Source organism: Podarcis tiliguerta (assembly GCF_965153285.1).
Source record: "Podarcis tiliguerta genome assembly, chromosome: 9".
NCBI classification, from domain to species: domain Eukaryota; kingdom Metazoa; phylum Chordata; class Lepidosauria; order Squamata; family Lacertidae; genus Podarcis; species Podarcis tiliguerta.
Window position 1 is genome coordinate 13,203,863 of NC_139542.1, and position 18,259 is coordinate 13,222,121.

At 42.4% G+C, this 18,259-nt stretch overlaps 2 protein-coding genes across 9 annotated transcripts in view; one reads left to right on the plus strand and one right to left on the minus strand.

Annotated features, from left to right (window-relative positions):
- The window catches only part of LIN54 (lin-54 DREAM MuvB core complex component), a 35,384-nt gene extending 27,320 nt beyond the window's left edge, over positions 1 to 8,064 (minus strand). For 3 of the 7 annotated variants that reach the window (XM_083398341.1, XM_083398334.1, XM_083398338.1), the window contains exon 1: positions 2,205 to 2,583. The gene's annotated coding sequence lies outside the window, so the exon portion shown is untranslated. Of the gene's footprint in view, positions 1 to 1,881; positions 2,584 to 7,653 lie in introns of those variants that run through there. The other 4 variants (XM_083398333.1, XM_083398337.1, XM_083398340.1 and 1 more) reach the window with 4 other exon arrangements.
- Positions 8,065 to 8,108: 44 nt separating this feature from the next.
- Positions 8,109 to 17,509, plus strand: COPS4 (COP9 signalosome subunit 4). 2 transcript variants are annotated; one of them, XM_083398555.1, is made up of 10 exons: positions 8,109 to 8,313; positions 9,940 to 10,019; positions 10,661 to 10,812; positions 11,867 to 11,970; positions 12,839 to 12,992; positions 14,335 to 14,485; positions 14,982 to 15,152; positions 15,912 to 16,027; positions 16,403 to 16,487; positions 17,110 to 17,509. In XM_083398555.1, the coding sequence occupies exons 1-10, from the start codon at positions 8,240 to 8,242 to the stop codon at positions 17,241 to 17,243; spliced, it is 1,221 nt and encodes a 406-aa protein (XP_083254681.1). In that variant the 5' UTR covers positions 8,109 to 8,239; the 3' UTR covers positions 17,244 to 17,509. The 2 variants fall into 2 exon arrangements, with proteins under 2 accessions (XP_083254681.1, XP_083254680.1); XM_083398554.1 differs by having other exon boundaries at positions 8,154 to 8,313; positions 15,900 to 16,027.
- The last annotated feature ends 750 nt before the right edge of the window (positions 17,510 to 18,259 follow it).

An 18,259-nucleotide genomic window follows, 5' to 3' on the forward strand; every position in this document is an offset into this window, starting at 1 on the left:
CTGCTTTTGACATTTCAAACCCAAGGGAATAAACACAAATCCCAAGAGGAAAATGGCTTACTTTTAAAGAAAGTTGTTTATTTATTCAAATAATTTTAAAAGTTTTAATTTTATTTATTTTTGCAAGAACCTCCAGTATTCAACCAATAAATTAAACACCTTTTCACACCCTACAGATTCTGCATTGAAATCTATTTTATAGCTTATATGGTGATCTAAATATCCAGAATTCTACTAGGCCCCCCCAATAAAATATAGGAAACTATGTAACATATGAAGCATAAAAAAAAGAATACAGCTGGAATATCCAGAATTCTAAATATTTTCTACTAAGGTGTCTATATAGATATGCTTCATATTTAAGTTAACTATATTTTTGAACTACCGTATTTTTTGTCTACAAGATGCCCCCATATATAAGACGCCCCCTATTTTTTGATTTAGAAATATTTTAAACATTCTGTGTATAAGACCCCCAATTTTAAACTTTAAAAATTTGAAGAAAATATAGTCTTATACACGGAAAAATACGGTATATCTCTGTTACTTTGTTGCAAGCTCCAAATATGATTGCAGAGAAGTAAACTATAAATAATAACTTACATTCCATTCCAGGGTAAACTACAGTTAATGGTTTGCCATAAGCACAGATAATTCTTGATTTACTCCTTCCTAGTGTGAGCAGAAACAACTAACCATGATCCCTGACTTATGTTTGGACCAGGAATCATGAGGGTTTTTTTGTTCAAAAACACCACTGGTAAGCTAAGAGCAAACCTTGGTTTAACTTCATGATTTATTGGGGGGTGGGGAGCTGTGAGACAACAAATCCTGGTTTGGATGTAACTCTAAACCAGGGGTCGTGGCTTGTTGCTCTTTCTTACACCAGTCGAGAAGCAAAGTAGGTCCACCTGCACATGTAACTAATTATTTCCTGATACAAAGCTATCCCACGCTAACCGTTAACACAGTTTTAAAATTCGCATGGAATGTCTTTAATTAAAAATGATACAAGATATAAACCCACCTAGAAATAAGGTGGTTGGTATATTTAATATATGAATCTCATATTTCAGAACCTATAGAGTTTAGAAGATACCATTTTAAATACTTATTTAACACATTTATATGTCGCTTTTCAATCAACAAAAATGATCAGGAGGTCACTCACAGAGAAATACTCAATTTCATAGATAGGGGAATGGAGAGAGGAATGACACATGCATATATAGAACCTGAACGTGGACCTAGCCCTCAGAAAAAGGAGTCACGTTTATTGTGTACATTTTAGTGCTGTCACTGGGTAAATAACACTGACACTGACATCTGACTAATTCATAATCAAGAGTAGGCCCACTGAAATCAATGTACTTAATCATTACAGTACTTAGTCCACTGATTTCAGTGGGTGTATTCAGAGTATGAGCTGGTCAGATACCACCCAGTGTAATTAAACAAAAACATATTTTCAGACTGTGATCCTTGACACCAATTATCATTTGCCTTATTGTGCTAGAAATCCCAGCTACCCTAACGTAACTAGATTACACTTACAAAATATATTGCTTTACACCTTTTCATAACAAAATTTGGAATTAAAACCAAAACCAAACATTCATTTTCCATCTGAATCATTACTGCTGCATTGACCTTTTCCACCTTTCAAAGGTTAAGGGGGATACATTTTTAAATTCCCAGCTTTAATTATCTAACATGCTGTGAAGTTATTGTTTTCTGCCCATTGCAACACTTCCTGTTAATTATATATATTTGGAAGTGACCACTAAAGCACACCTATGATGTATGCGACTACACTCCCCTGAAAGCAAGCAGCTAATTTTAAAAATCATGAGTGTCCCACGAGCAGCTTTGCATACTAACATTCTTCACTGCGCTCCTAAGAAGAGTAGGCGCAATCAATCCAGTAATTTGCTCTGCAGATTTCTCCTTGACCACCATATGAACATCCCTTGCGCTACCCGAACTCTCAAGAATGCAACATCAGACACAGTACAAGCGAGACCTTGAAAAGCGAGTTAGGCCTCAGCAGCTCCAAATACTCCCTTCTTTTCCAGCCGGGTTAACTATTTAGGTTACATTTGAAAACACCTGGATTTCCTGTACAGCAAGCCACCCAACCCAGCGTTGCAGGCTCCCCTTCTCCCCCAATCTCCTGCCCAGGCCCTGCTCGGTGCGTCTCTCACCCCTCTCCAGGGCGCAGCCACCGACTCCTTCCAGGAGGGTTAAGTTCCAGCCCGAGGGGAGGAGGGAGCTTCCACCAGAAGTGTCTGGATAGCTGCAAAGCGGCTGCCCGGGAGTTGGGACGAAAAGACGAGGAGAGGGAGGTTTCTGGCAGCAGCGAGCAGAGGAGTTGGGGGGAGCCTCTCAAGGCTGTTTAGGTGCTGTCGCTGGTATGTCAGGGGCCGGGATAGTATTTCGAAAGATCCGCCATTTTCACTTCGTCATCACCATCACAGCCCAGCTCAGCAACAACCTCAGCCTCCTCCCTCCGCCCCGATCCCTTTGCTAGAGCCACTCCCACCGGCGGGGAGGGGAAGCCCGGCCCCCGCCGAGAAAAGGAGGAAGGGCGCTGACCTACAAGAAACGCGCGCTCCGGCCAGGGCAGGACTCCCTGTCCACGCAAACGCAAAGGGTTTGCGCCCCTTGTCCAGGAAACGAGGGTGGATTCCAGCTCCGAGACGGAATTCGGAAGGGAAGCCGGGCTAACCAGCTGCACTTCCACAGCACCTTAAAAGCCTGGCCGTGCAATCCTATACTCAGAAGTAAGTTCCGCTGAGTTCAATGGGGCTTACTCCCAGGTAAATGGGTATAGGATTGCAGACCAAATGGTTTATTAGTCGCTTAAGAATCGGGAGAGATGAAAGGTGGCGTGTGCGGACAGGATGAATAAGAAGTAACGGTGCATCTGGTGTATATATAGATTTTTCATCCAACAAAAGCTCTCTCATCCTTTTATTACCTGCCCTTAAAAAGTAAATACCAGTGTATTATGACTATGAACAACATACATTGATTAACATTGACACAGGAAGGCTTTTTAAGGGGAAAGGGGGAAAGCTTCCAGCAATTCTTCTAGTAAAATTAAAAGAAAACTTTGTCTGTCTCATGGCTAATAAAGAAATCAGCATGAAAATGCTTTAATACACCATTCTAGGCAAAACTGATGGAGAAAAACATTGTTTTTCCACCTAAAATCATTTATGCTTGCTTTTTCCCTTAAAAAAGAGCAAACAAACCCAAACTCACTCACATAGAAGAACATCACATTGAACATGGAAAACTGCTTCCAAGAGTGTGTGAGAAGTGGAACTACACTGAGATTCTCACCTCAAAGAGTTTTCATTCCATACATTCTACACAACACAATTTATAACCACAGTATCCCTTCAACTGCCAAGATACAAGTTACTGTTAATGACAGATCAGATCTTACACTACTTAAGAACTAACTCCATTATTCATGTCTCAGTTTTGACTCACTGTTCAGGAGCAAAACTCTCAAGTGTGACACTCAAGCCAATTCAGCATAGCAAAATAGTTTAAGAATAAATTCCCATATCAAGAACTGTAACGCCTTTTCTGTTAACTTAGACTTTGACACCCAATAAAGTACTATTCTCAACAATTCATTGGTGAAAGCTGCAATGCTCTTGCAATTAAATGTAGGTATTTGATGTTGTATAGTAGTTGAACCATCCTGAGAAAATTGAATAGAGCCAATACATCATGCCACTATTAGATCCATTATATATATATATATTTATATATTTATCAAACTACTTCTGCAAGTCATTCCCATGAGGCAAACAACTATTTTAAAGTTTCCACAAAAATATCCTGGCAAACCTGTCCATGCACTGTGAACTGGAAAGCAGCAAATTTTCTGCATATACTATGCATCAATTATCTGGTACACTTGCATGAATTTAGCTGTTTTAAACTAGATTCTGGAATCTGATTGCAGAGATGCTATGAAGGTCAAGAGTTTTCTTAATTGGGTTCTACAGCAGAGTCAATGAGAGTATACACTTTAAGGCCTGTTGGTAATATCTGGACCCAGTTGAATCTGACTTCTGGCCTGGTTTGGGGAACAAAACTGGCTTAAGAGCATAAGAACATAAAGCTGCTGGATTAGGCCAATGACCCATCTAATGAAGCATCTTGTTCTCACTGTGGTCAAACCAGATGCCTGTGTAAAACCGGCAAGCCTTAGTCACCCTGATCAATGACTTTTGTTGGAAGAGGCATAGTGGAAGTGCAACTCTCTTGGTTCTATTTGACATCTCAGTGGCTTTTGATGCCATGGATCATGGCATGAATTTGGAGTTGGGGATGCTGTTTTATAGTGGCTCCACTCCTATTTCTGAGGAGTTTCAGCAGAGAATAGCATCAGGCAACTACAGGACTTCCCCTGCAAGGTTAAATAAGAATTTAAGATGAGCCTGCTGGATCAGGCCAATGGTCCATCCTGTTCTCACAGTGGCTAACCAGATACCTACAGAAAGCCTGCAAGCTGGACATGACAACACAACGGCACTCTGCCCACTTGCAATTTCCAGCAACTTATTCAGAGGCATACTGCCTTTGACAGTGGAAGTAGAACAGAACCACTGTGGCTGTTGATAGTCTTGTCCTCCATTAATTTGTCTAATCCTCCTGTAAAGCCATCCAAGCTGGTTTCCATGACAGCCTCCGACAGGAGGCAAGTTCCCTAGTTTAAATGTGTGCTGCACAAAGAAATACTTTCTTTTATCTGTTCTGAATTTTCAAATATCCATGAGTTCTAGTGTTATGCGAGAAGGAGAAAAACTTTTCTCTATCTGCTTTCTCTGTGCCTTGTCTGAGGATTTCTAGCTTGCTGCACTCAATGCCCTCTTTGATGTACAGAGCAACACAACCTCCAGTGCATCTTTCCCTGTCCTTCCTATAGAGTTTATACCCTCTCATATACCCACTATATGAATGCCATCTTCCAAGACCAAGCCCTCCAGTTCACCTACCTTGGTTCCGAGGCTTCTAGCACTGGTGTATAAAAACTTGCATGAAGTCTTTCTCTTCATTTGCGTATTGAACTGTTGTGGTTTGGCCTCCCTGAACTGCTTTCCTTTGCCCTTGCACTCACAATGCCTAGTTCTACACCTCCCCCATTTAAATGTTCATCACTTTATCAACTTCATCGTAAGGGGGAGATTTGTTCTAAATCAGAGCCTCTTCAGCTCCTGTTGGGTCTCCCCCCACTGCAATCAGTTTAAAAGCTGCTTTTTGGTGTTAACTACCAACAGTCTGGTCCAACCCTGGTTCAGTGCGGCCCATCGCTTTTATACATGCTCAGCTACGTCCTATAATGTTCCCTGGTGCCTAACAAATCCAGTCGTCACCACCTCCTCCTGACACCACCATCTCACCCACGCATAGAGACTACCAAGCTGCATCTGTCTAGCTTGGGTGGCCCATGTGGTTATAGGAGCAGGAGACTGCTCACATATTATCCCCATTTTAAAGCATCCACACAGGTTGCTAATTGTTTCTTGAGCCCAATTTTAGGTGCTTATGCTAACACTTAAAGACCCAAACAGCCCAGGAAACAAATATTTCATAGAATCACAAAGTTGGAAGGGACCCCAAGGGTCATCTAGTCCAACCCCCTGCAATGCAGGAAACTCAGCTAAATATTTGAAAGAATACCTTCTCCCATGCCAACCTGTCTGGTCTTGTAAGACCTGCCAATGAGGTTCTCTTGGTGGTTCCTATAAGGGACAAGGTTAACAGGGCTCATAATAAGGCTTTTTCAGTGGCAGCTCCAAAACTTTGTGAAAGACTTATTTCACCAAGCTTTTAGACATGAGGCGACATAATTTGTTTGAGGTCAGTTTTGTATTGCACTTATTATTTAATAGGAGTATTTTTTGTTTTCATTTCTCCTGTGCTTACATTGTATTGCTTTAACTGGTTTCAGAAATATGTAGTGTGGCTTGCCCACAAATCAATAGACTTAAATCCTTTGATTTCACTATGTCTACTGAAAGTATGACTAATATTGGATATAATTTTATAGAATTTATTGGTATTTCATCATTGAGCACCACTGTCAATAGATTCACCTTTCCCTCCCAAGTGCATTTTTGTTGATTTTCCAGAATCAACATAGTTGGAAAGCAATTGTTATAATACTGGACCACTGATAGTGTTGAAATATAGCTTCCTTGTTTATACTTAGCAATATACACTGCTCAAAGTTATTGCTCCATTGGCTCATTTGCCCTCTGCTAGTAAATGGATCATAATGAGCAACTTACAAAGGTATTGTTAGTTCTACCATTCTGATTTCAAGATTACCGTACGGGTATAAATACTTGTAAGTTTAGAATTATATGTACTGGGTTTTGACAGGAGAAATGCATTTTAAATAACAGCTGCTTAATTTGTGAAGTGGCTTCTCTACAATGAATGGATTTGGTTGGATTTTTGTATATTTTGATCAGAGGGAAAACAAAATATGTATTTAACATTTCTTTCTAATATCTGCATTATAAAAATCGAAGTACTATTGCCATCAAGATATGCACTAGCTGTTTAGACAAAAGAAACGGAACAGACAGACAGAAGATAAGAGTCCATTTTCTTACAAATCAAATAGAAAAGCTACTTTGTATTATTGAACATCAGTCAAGCCACAGTCCAGCAATCTTTGACAGTTCACCAATAACAGCTTGCTCTTTACACCATTCAACGCCCAGGTCTGACAAGATTGTAAGGCAAGAGAAGAGGCCAATGACTTCCCATACAATAAACACAGGGAACTCAGCTGACTGCCATAAAGATTAAAGTCCCTGTTAAACTGTGGTGAGAAAGAGAGGGGTGCTTGAGGCAAGCTATTCTGCTCCTGTTTCAGCAACAAAGCAAAACACTTCCATTTACGTTAAATTCTGGACAAATAAATATCCGTGATTGGGAATTGTAAAGTTTTTGCCCTGCTCTACGATACGCCAAAAGCAGACCTCCTTGAGCAGCAGCCATCGGACTGAAGAATGAGATCGAACTCGTTATTTCAAAACGAGACTCTTCTTTCCCTTTCTTGCTCTTATTTATTGAATTTGTTAGTCGCTTCTGCCCAGTCTTTACCCAGGACTTACAACTCACAGCCTCAACCCTGGCCACCAGCCCACCCACCCCGCTTTTGGGGCAAATCCCTACTCCCCGCGGCCTTCCTTGACAGAAGAATGAGAAGCAATTTGAAAATAAAACAACGAAGCCTCCTCCCTCGTTCCTGGAGGCACCGGCTCGTCGCGGCTCCGAGGCCGAAATATTACCCCGGGGCTTCCGCGCAGCTCCTGCCGGGCCTAAAACCTCCTACCTCCGCCGAGGGTCCCGAACCCCTTCGTCACTGACAGACAGATGACAATTAAAAATATTATAATCCTGAGGGGAGGCGGAGGAGGAGGGAGAAGGGCCGGTACTGAGCCTCCCTTCCCGACAGGCGCCCACCCCACAAGCCGGCCAGACTCGTCCTGTCAGCGAAGGGAGAAGGAGGCGGCCGGTGGGTCCCCCGCCTCAAGCGCCTCAGGGCTGCGCCGCTTCTCCCTTCCTTCCCCCCAGGCGAACCGCCCCCCGCTCGGCCCGCCTAGCGCTCACCTGCGCCCGCCGCAGCCCCGGCGCTTCACATCGGTCTCTTCCAACCCCCCGCGCCGGCCCCACCGTAATGACAACGCCGCCCGCGCGCTCCCGGGCTCGCTCCCGCGCGCGGCCGGCTGGTCGCCGTGACAGCGGCGGCTGCTCGCGGCGGCGGCAACAGCAGCAGCAGCTGCGGCAGGTTCCGCGTTTGTTCAAAATCACGCGCCCAGCGCCATTCCGCCGCCGCCGCATCCCATAATAGCTCGGGCAGCGGCTCCCTGGCAACCGGCGCCGCGTCACCGGCGCCAAACAGCCAACCAACCCGCGAGCCCGCCCTCTCCCTCTCTCTTTCTCGCGCCGCGCTGGTTTCTCCCGCCTTCCCTCCTCAAAGCGCGCTCCACTTCCGCTCAGGCTCCCTCCTCCTCCTCCTCCTCCCCTTTCGGCGCTTCCGGGATCCGTGACGTCACGCCGCAAAGCCGTTGGCTCCGTATGGATACGCGGCTGCGTCGCCGTCTCTAGCGTAGAGGCGTCTCGCGCCGGAGGAGGCGGAGTCGGCGGCGCTGTGTTTCCCCTCACAGGTTGTGGGCGGGAAGGGGGAGGATCCAAAATGGCGGCGGCTGTGAGGCAGGAGCTGACCCAGCTCATGAGCTCGAGCGGCTCCCACAAGGACCTGGCCGGGAAGTGAGCGGCTCCTTTTTCCCCTCCCTTCTCATAATGAAATTTCATAATGTTGTATTATTTTACTGTTGTTAGCCGCTCTGAGCCCGGCTTCGGCTGGGGAGGGCGGGATATAAATAAAATTTTATTTATTTTATTATTTATTACTCTCCCTCCCCATCTCCCGTAGCAGCCGGCGCCGAGTCTGACCGGGGTTGCGGGGTGGGGAGAGGAGGAAGCGGAGCAGGCAGGAGCATCTCTTGGCTTAGAGAGGCCTGCCCTCCTCTCAGGTCTTGTTCTGGATCTGCATGGCGCTGGTTCGGTTCCCTCCGTGTTCTGTTGGGCCTTGTGGATCTAGGGCGATCTTTATGGAAAAGAAGCAGCGTGGGTTAAGAAAATAAATGGGTAGCTGTCAACATTAATTTGGTAACAGCAACAGCAGTGGTTCCTCGCACCAGTTCCTGGGATTTTAGCAGAAATTCATTCGAACCCGTAGAAACAAGCCAGCCGTGCTTCCCCATCTAATTCGAGTTTATTATCTATTTCAGGCATGGCCAAACTTGGCCCTCCAGCTGTTTTGGGACTACAATTCCCATAATCCCTGACCACTGGTCCAGTTAGCTAGGGATGATGGGAGTTGTAGTCCCAAAAACAGCTGGAGGGCCAAGTTTGGCCATGCCTGATCTATTTATTTGGTGTGTTTCTATGCAGCTTTTCAGGTGGACCTTATAAGAGCAGTTTATGTAAGATTATTACAGCTCTATGGGGTGTTGGGAGACAGGCTCCTTCTGGGGTTGTTTGTCTATCTTTGGTCCCCAACCCTACACTCAGTTCTCACCTGTGGCTCCTAGATTGGGGGGGGTCTTGTCATCTGAGTAGCCCAGGACCTCCAAACACACTGCCCAGGCTTACACCCTGTGAGGTCACTTTGGAGCTGCTAAAGCAGTGGTTTGTCTCTCAAGACGGATGCCAACAACACAGACTTCCAGGAACTGGCCTCCCTTGCAGCTGTAGTTGAAGCTTCCCTCCTCTGTCTTCAATTTAGTATCCTAAACCACAGGAGATTGCACTCACAAGAGTTGGAAAGGCAGGATAATACGGGATTAATGATGTCGTAAATACAAGTATACCCAGCTTTTGCCTGATGCTGTTTGGCTGTTTTTTTTAATTGCTCATTGTATCTCAGCATAATGATGTGCATTCACACTCCCTTTTGGAGAACTAAAAGGTAGTCCCTTGCATAAACATTGTACTCTTGTGTTTGATTAGAGTTAATGCAAGAAAAGGTGAAAAGAGGATGATAATCTTCTCTTTCTGCAAAAGGAATTGTCAAATTGTGTCCTCATTTCTTTGACTAGCCATTTCACTGCAGTGGGAAAGCACCAGAACTGTTAGATCTCAGGATTTCCATTGAAATGGAAAGTATGGCATGTACATACTCTAAAATGGTTTTGAGAAGAATGGCATTCTGAAATATGCGTATTGTCCTTACATGCACAAGATGTAAAGCTAATTTTAAAAATACACCAATTTTTAGCAACAGAGGAAGCTATAATAAGTTAGACTGCTAGTCCATCTAGCTTAGAATTAGCTCTGTATTCGATGATATTTAAACCTTAACTCTTTTTTTTTTTTACTGCATTCTGGCAGGTATCGTCAGATATTGGAAAAAGCAATTCAGCTCTCAGGAGTGGAACAATTAGAGGCATTAAAAGCCTTTGTAGAAGCAAGTGAGTTTAATTATCAGTTTTCATGAATTGTTGAATGACAGCTTTGTAAGTATTTAATTGCAATCGGAAAAAATGAATGGCCTTAGAAATCTTTGTACATTGAAACAGGCATCAATATAGCACTGGGGATTTGGTAGGGAAAAGGTTGAGGTATCGTTTTTAAGCATGAATACTTTGACATAAATTTCATCAAAATCAGTGGGATATTCTGAATAAACATTTCTAGGCTGTAGGAGGGTTGTTATCTCATAATCCTGTTATCCAAGGTTATGGTCTCTGCAAAATGTTAATACTAGTATAATTATTTTGGCATCCGATCATAAAACTGTGCTGTGGTGAAACAATGAATGGGACAGCATCCCCCCCCCCACACTTCTGTGCCATGCAACTCATATTCCACATTTCACAATGGTGACTCCGAGCCTTTTCATTATGATAGCACAGCAACTGAGTTGCAAACAGATGCTATGTCAGTCTAACAGTTTTATGCCCAGGCTCTTATGAGCTGGTACAGCTGCCTAAAAGTTTGAGTTGGAAACAGGGGCCTTAACAATGGTTATAGACTGAATGCTCACTAAAATGACAGGCCTAACGACAATGTATAGCCTGACTTTCTTTCCACCTTGTGTCTCTTAAACCAGTGGTCAATGAAAACGTCAGTTTAGTGATTTCACGCCAGTTGTTGACAGACTTCTGTACTCATCTTCCAAGTCTTCCTGATGGCACAGCCAAAGAAATCTACCATTTCACCTTGGAAAAGATCCAACCTCGTGTAATTTCATTTGAGGAGCAGGTAAGAGCAAGATGGTGATCAAATTTCAATCCCAACCTTCCTCCCAAAGGAGCCCAGGGCAGGAAACATCAAAGTGATTTAAAAATACAATTAAAAATAAAATAAAAACATTTTCAAACATGTGAAACAGACACATGCCCTCTGCTAATAAGGTTGTCAAAAACAGTACGTTTCAAATGCCTGGGTAAACAACTATTTAAATTCCTCCAAAACACCTCACCAGGAAGGACATCCCAAAGATGGGTAATTGTCTCCAAGAAGGCTCTGGCATACCAGTCAGATAAAGAGAAGAGTATATTGAAATATTTTCAGTACAGTGGTACCTCGGTTTACGAACTTAATCCATTCTGGAAGTCCGTTCTTAAACCGAAACCATTCTTAAACCGAGGCACGCTTTCCCTAATGAGGCCTTTCACCGCCAGTGCCCTTCCACCATTCGGATTCCATTCTTAGACTGAGGTAAAATTTGCAAACTGGGACACTACTTCCGGTTTTGCAGAGTTCTTAAACCGAATCGTTCTTAAACAGGACTGTTCTAAAACTGAGGTACCACTGTACTGTACTCTAAAATATAATAGATATCACTGGCATATGATAAGCCTTGCCAAAAGGACAGCAAGGAAAAGATGCCCCAGGTCAATTTGTTCCAATAATGAATACAGACTATTCAGTTTTGTTCATCCTGGCATACTTTGCTAACTTTATTAAAACAGTCATTAATTGAAGGTAGCTTTGTTTGCCCTGTAGTTTCCTGCAGCTTGTAAAATTTGTACCAAATTCTTGTAAAATTTGTACCAAATTCTGCACCACAAATTTTGCTTCTACCCTGGAATAACTCAAAACAAAAATCACTACGCTTCTTGGCAATTTGTATCCTAATACATCCCTCATATGCATTTGTTTGAGAAGTATATTTAAAGATATTGTAGATCATGTAAAATCAGATTATCATTGTCAAATGGGCAAAAGGAAACAGATAATATAAAGGATATTAGAAAGTGGATCAATTTGATAACTTGATTGCATTGTAATTTTATGTCCTCATTCTTCCCAGGTTGCTTCTATAAGACAACATCTTGCATCAATTTATGAGAAAGAAGAAGACTGGCGGAATGCAGCACAAGTATTGGTGGGGATTCCTTTGGAAACAGGACAGAAGTAAATAGTTGTTAGAAAACCTGACATTTTTTCTTCATACATTGTATATCCTTTTGTAGTACAAATGCTTCATTGGGTATATTCTGGATCTGTTTCCTTGACTTTTCAATAGCTTTGGCTTCTCTGATTGTTCTGTGACAGTTGCACATACTATTTTGATAGATCAGTGATCCACCTGGAAACTTTTTCTGTGGGGAACTCATAACCCTTTGGTGCTGCTCATGTTGCAGTTATAATCTTTAGAGCACAGTCCTATTTTTGGTTTCAGCAACCTCTACTTTTTTATTTTTATTTTTGATTTCGATCCAAGTGTCTTCTGTGGAGCAGTGCATAGAGTTGAGCTGTTTTTTTCCTTACAAGAGACTGCCATGGACCTTGTTGCTAGCTTCCATCAAATAGTGTATTGCATTATGATGAGTAGTCAACGTGCCCTACAAGTTTTAGGACTACAAGTCCCATAATCCCTGAGGGTTGATGGGAATTGTCATCCACAGCATATAGAAGGGCCCCACATTGAATGCATTTGCATTAAGACAGTGGGTGGTATTAAAGTAGACCTACTGACATTAATGGGCCTAAATTAGTTGTGCCCATTTTAATAGTCTACTGTGAGTAAAGCCTTATGACTATTACCATTCAAAATTAACCAATAAATTACATTTCCATACCCTCTTGCGGGGGGGTTGCCATTGAGTATCCTGCTTCTCCATTTCTCTGGGGAGACACAGCCTATCCTTCCTTTCAGCCAGAGTTGGCTGGTGGCAAACATTATACAGCGTGTAGCATTACTGTAAGTATGTTTGCAAAACTCTTATGATGCAAATGAACTGAGGTTTCAATAGTGTATTTTTCCCCCTTTCTATTCAAGGCAATACAATGTAGATTATAAATTGGAGACTTACCTAAAAATTGCCCGACTGTACCTGGAGGATGACGATCCCGTTCAGGCTGAGGCTTACATCAACAGAGCATCTCTTCTTCAGAATGAATCAACCAATGAACAGTTACAAATTCACTATAAGGTGAAATACTAACATTCTTGTTTTGAGTGAAATGAAATAACATATTGCTTAAAAGTTTTATCATTATATTTTTGCATATACATCTGTTCCTCATTTGCTGACCTCAAGGTTGCTACCCTTGTAGTTGCAAATCAGGATAAATAAAAAGTGAGGCCATCTGTTAACTAAATGTCATCTTCAAACTCTGCAATTTTCACCATTTTATTATGTGAAATCTGATTATGGTCTCCAAGATTGCTTTTTTAAGTTATCAGCTTAAATGATGAGGAAGGCATTTACAGCTTTGAGATTCCAAACTATGCCCACAACATATTTGGATGGGAGATAGCCATAGTATCTGTAAATCACTGGGGCTAGGGAGAGATGGAAAGCATTGTTCATTACATACTATATTGCTCCCTGTATAATTCTCCTAGGGATACATTTCTCAAAGGACTTCTTCAGAGAATTCCCTTCCTGAATAGTAGGGAGGACATTCATTATTTGTTGGTGGATGGGGATAAACAGACTACCTGAATGGCGCCCATGTTTGCCTTAGCAGCCCATTGGATTAAAGAGAATTTCATTATGTAACATGGGATCCCGTCTGGTGGTGACCACTTACACTAAAATGTACTCCAGTACAGTTCATATTAAGGATGCGGATGGTGCTGTGTGTTAAACCACAGAGCCTTGGGCTTGCCAATCAGAAGGTCGGCGGTTCGAATTCCCGTGACGGGGTGAGCTCCCGTTGCTCCGTCCCTGCTCCTGCCAACCTAGCAGTTCGAAAGCACAAAGTGCAAGTAGATAATTAGGTACCGCTCCGGCGGGAAGGTAAATGGCGTTTCCGTGCGCTACTCTGGTTCGCCAGAAGCAGCTTAGTCATGCTGGCCACATGACCCAACTCCCCAAAGTGTCCTGCTTCAAAGTCCCAGCACCACAACCTCTACTCTTTTCACATCCCTCTTGAACTGACAGGTTATTTGGAGTAGGGGCTGTGGTCCTGCTGCTTCCCGAGATACAGATTTGGCCTACCAGTTGCTATCCTCTCATCCTCTCATTCCCCCTCCTTTGGTAATTCTTCACAGAACTCTAGCCCAATGGTTGCCATCAATTTGATTTGAACTCATTTTATAATGAATTGATTTTAGAATGCTGTATTATTTTACTGTTGTTAGCCGCTCTGAGCCCAGCTTTGGCTGGGGAGGGCGGGATATAAATAAATTGTTGTTGTTGTTGTTATTGTTGTTGTTATTGTTGTTATTATTCTGACCTGTAGTATGAAAATTGATGGTCAGTTGCATGAAAAGTGGGATTTAATAGGTAACAGTGAGCAACTGTATGGTTTTTTCCCCTGTTTCAGGTGTGCTATGCTCGCGTTCTTGACTACCGAAGGAAGTTCATTGAAGCTGCCCAGAGGTATAATGAGCTTTCTTACAAGAGCATAGTCCACGAAAGCGAGAGACTTGAGGCACTGAAACATGCCTTGCATTGCACAATCTTGGCATCAGCAGGTAAAGCAACACTTGATGGCTGACTTCCATATATGCCATTTTCATTTTAGTCTTTGGGATTATATATATGATCCTGTTCTGCAAGGGGTGGGGGAGCTCTGCTCTAAAGCAGTATGCATGTTATGCTTCCATAAAACAAAACTTCTGCATAAGCTGCCACAGGTTGTCTGCCCTGTGTCACTGGAATGTTTCATGTACGGTTTCATGTTAATGATTATGATTACTGAAACCAAATCATCTTGGTGGTGTAGCATTCTAGAAGCAGAAATTGCAGTTTGTTTCCATAGAAAGGATCTAGCTGCTAAAGCAATCTGCACCTAGCAGGTATAATTTGAAAAGCCATCAAGTATTAACAGTTGAGTGCTGCGGGCAGGCAGGAAGAAATTGGCCATTTGCTACTGGCTCACAAAAAGGCAGCTGAGAAAATGCATTGAAATAGAAGTGAACAGTACTGAACTGAGATGTCCCAGTTCACGGTATTCTTACTATTTTTCAGGACAGCAGCGTTCCCGTATGTTAGCTACTCTCTTCAAGGATGAAAGATGCCAGCAGCTTGCGGCCTATGGGATACTGGAGAAAATGTATCTAGACAGAATTATCAGAGGGAACCAATTGCAAGAATTTGCTGCAATGCTCATGCCACACCAAAAAGCAACAACAGCTGATGGTACTTGGGTCTCTTAAAGTGCGGGTGTACCCTGTTATGATGGGCACTCAGACATCGTTCCTTTCTGTATATACCCTTTCAAAATGAGCATTGTTGCACTTTGGGTCAGCTTTAGTAATCATTTACATTGGGTCTTTATATCCTTTTATACTCCAGTGTTTGGCACAAATAACCTAGTTCCATGAAATTTCCACTCCATTGTTTCTTAAAATATGGTATGTGTATCCCTGGTCATACATGAAAGTTTTCAAAGTGTACACAGTAGAATTTTTAAATTTTACTTCATGTTTTCTGCAGTTAAAAAAAGCTAATTCAAAGATAAAGTAGTATTATTTTCAACCAAGAAGGAGTACTCCAGTAAGATAGAACACTCAAAAGGGGCATGCAATTATTGTAAGTTTGGGAAACGCTGCTCTAATCTCCTTAGCCATCATGTAGTACTTTGGGCTTCCATCAAAATTTAGACTGAAATTTCCTTTCTGTAAGCTTGACAAAGATGCAAAAAAATATTACTCTTAGTTAAGCAGGCTTATATCCTGTTCAGCACAATGATTTAAAGCCAATAAATCATATTATGAAAGTTATAATATCATAATAATGTAAGCCAATTTCTTTTCTACCTTTATTACGGAGCAGTATTGATGGAACAGAAATTGAGGACTGCATATGCTACATACAGGTTTTTTAAATTATATTTGACTTGTAGCCAAATACATGCTGAATTTCAAACTCCTAATACATTGTCAGTTTCTATTTCAGGTTCTAGTATTTTGGACAGAGCTGTCATTGAGCACAATTTGTTATCTGCAAGCAAACTGTATAATAATATTACCTTTGAAGAACTTGGAGCATTATTAGAAATTCCTGCAGCCAAGGTATATAGACTTGTGTACTGTTTGCTTTTGTTTTGTTCAAACTAAGCTAGTTTTAATAACGTCTAGTTTGATGAAGAACTGGTTCGCTCTTCTGCTTAAAGCAGATGCGTTCAAAAAGAAAGGAACAAAAAATGATTGATGCTGGTATAAGATGATGATTTATTAAATTTCTATACTGTCTATAAGGGATGCAGGTGGCGCTGTGGGTTAAACCACAGTATAATCAACAGTTGCAAAGGTCTCCTGCAGAATAAATTGACATATATAACTTTTCTCTACCACCGACACACCTATGTACATATACATGTGGCAAAAACCATATCAAGAGTGGGCTTCTGTTTATTAAAAGTAGATGTCCTTTTGGGTTTTTTTCAGGCGGAAAAGATAGCATCCCAGATGATAACAGAGGGTCGCATGAATGGATTTATTGATCAGATAGATGGAATTGTTCACTTTGAAAGTAAGTTAAGCTCTAGCTTGTTGTTCTTGCTTTAGGTGCGGTTGAAGCACATGTAATGCAAAAGCAAAATATTTTAGCCTGGCTTAAACCACAGAGCCTAGGGTTTGCCGATCAGAAGGTCAGTGGTTCTAATCCCTGCAACAGGGTGAGCTCCCGTTGCTCGGTCCCAGCTCCTGCCAACCTAGCAGTTTGAAAGCACGTCAAAGTGCAAGTAGATAAATAGGTACTGCTTCGGCGGGAAGGTAAACGGCATTTCCGTGCACTGCTCTGGTTCGCCAGAAGTGGCTTAGTCATGCTGGCCACATGACCCGGAAGCTGTATGCAGGCTCCCTCGGCCAATAAAGCGAGATGAGCGCCGCAACCCCAGAGTCGTCTGCGACTGGACCTAATGGTCAGGGGTCCCTTTACCTTTTACAATCAACATATGACAAAGTGGTAATTCTCGCTGTAGCCGCCAGATGGCAGTAGTGTCCGTGCAATAGTTTGAATTCCTGTATTCCAAAATACCTGTATCTGCAGACCTGGTAACAGAAAATTTGCTTATGCAGCAAACGAATAATGGCAGGAAATTTAATAGAAACAAGCAATGAATGCAAGAATGAATTCTTCTATTGTCTTTTAGCTCGTGAAGCCTTGCCGACGTGGGACAAACAGATTCAGTCTCTCTGCTTCCAAGTTAACAACCTTTTGGAGAAGATTAGTCAGACTGCCCCAGAATGGACAGCACAGGCAATGGAAGCTCAGATGGCTCAGTAGACTTTCATTTCCCCCCTGTTCTGTAGAGATTGTTTGTTTATTTTCATCTAAAAATGTGAAGCTAGCATAAGAACTTACGACTTTGGCTCAACTTCTGCTAGAACCCTATCTAGACAAAGGTGTAGATGTGTGTACATTATGTTTAAAACCCCAAAGGTTTATCTTAAAGGTATGGTAGTACAACATAGACATTAAGCTGTTTAAAAAATAACAATGGAATACAAGATGTTTTTTAAGTTTTGCATTAAAATTTCAGTTGTTTCGTGGCCTTGTGAATATTTGTGTGTGTGCGTTGGAAACTGAAGTGCCATATTCTATTTAGCTGTAGTTATTCCAATAAAGGCAGGCTAGAAGTTAATCAGATTCACTATCTTCAGTTTTCATTTGCTGCATCCTGTCCTCCCCACAGAACTTCCATCAGGATTTCTTGTGTTGAATTTACAGTCTGTGGAGCTGTTTGTTAAACCTTGGAAGGCTTTCATCCTTTGTTTATTATATGTATATATAGCCTCTCCGTATACAGAGCAAAGAGAAAACTAGTACAAGGAAGTTGCCATCCACTCTAGCCAAATATGTGTGGATGGGAGTGGATCTGGCCCCTAAACCTGTATGAGCAATGTCTAGTGAAACTAAGGGACAAGGGGAGAGGAATAGTTATAGTGGGAAAATGCTTATTGACATCAGTTACGCAAAAGCCATGTAAATCAATATAGTTCATGTGAATCTTAGAACTTGGCTATCCTGGGTTAAACCAGAGCCTAGGACTTGCCGATCAGAAGCTCGGCGGTTCGAATCCCCGCGACGGGGTGAGCTCCCGCTGCTCGGTCCCTGCTCCTGCCAACCTAGCAGTTCGAAAGCACGTCAAAGTGCAAGTAGATAAATAGGTACCGCTCCGGCGGGAAGGTAAACGGCGTTTCCGTGTGCTGCTCTGGTTCGCCAGAAGCGGCTTAGTCATGCTGGCCACATGACCCGGAAGCTGTATGCCGGCTCCCTCGGCCAATAAAGCGAGATGAGCG

What these genes read in the sequence shown, in the direction of transcription:
- COPS4 (XM_083398554.1), top strand. Translation starts at nt 8,240, where the DNA reads ATGGCGGCGGCTGTGAGGCAGGAGCTGACCCAGCTCATGAGCTCGAGC. An exon ending in CCTTTGGAAACAGGACAGAA is followed by an intron (nt 11,971 to 12,838) that starts GTAAATAGTTGT and finishes TTTCTATTCAAG; the next exon opens with GCAATACAATGTAGATTATA. An exon ending in AGTTACAAATTCACTATAAG is followed by an intron (nt 12,993 to 14,334) that starts GTGAAATACTAA and finishes CCCCTGTTTCAG; the next exon opens with GTGTGCTATGCTCGCGTTCT.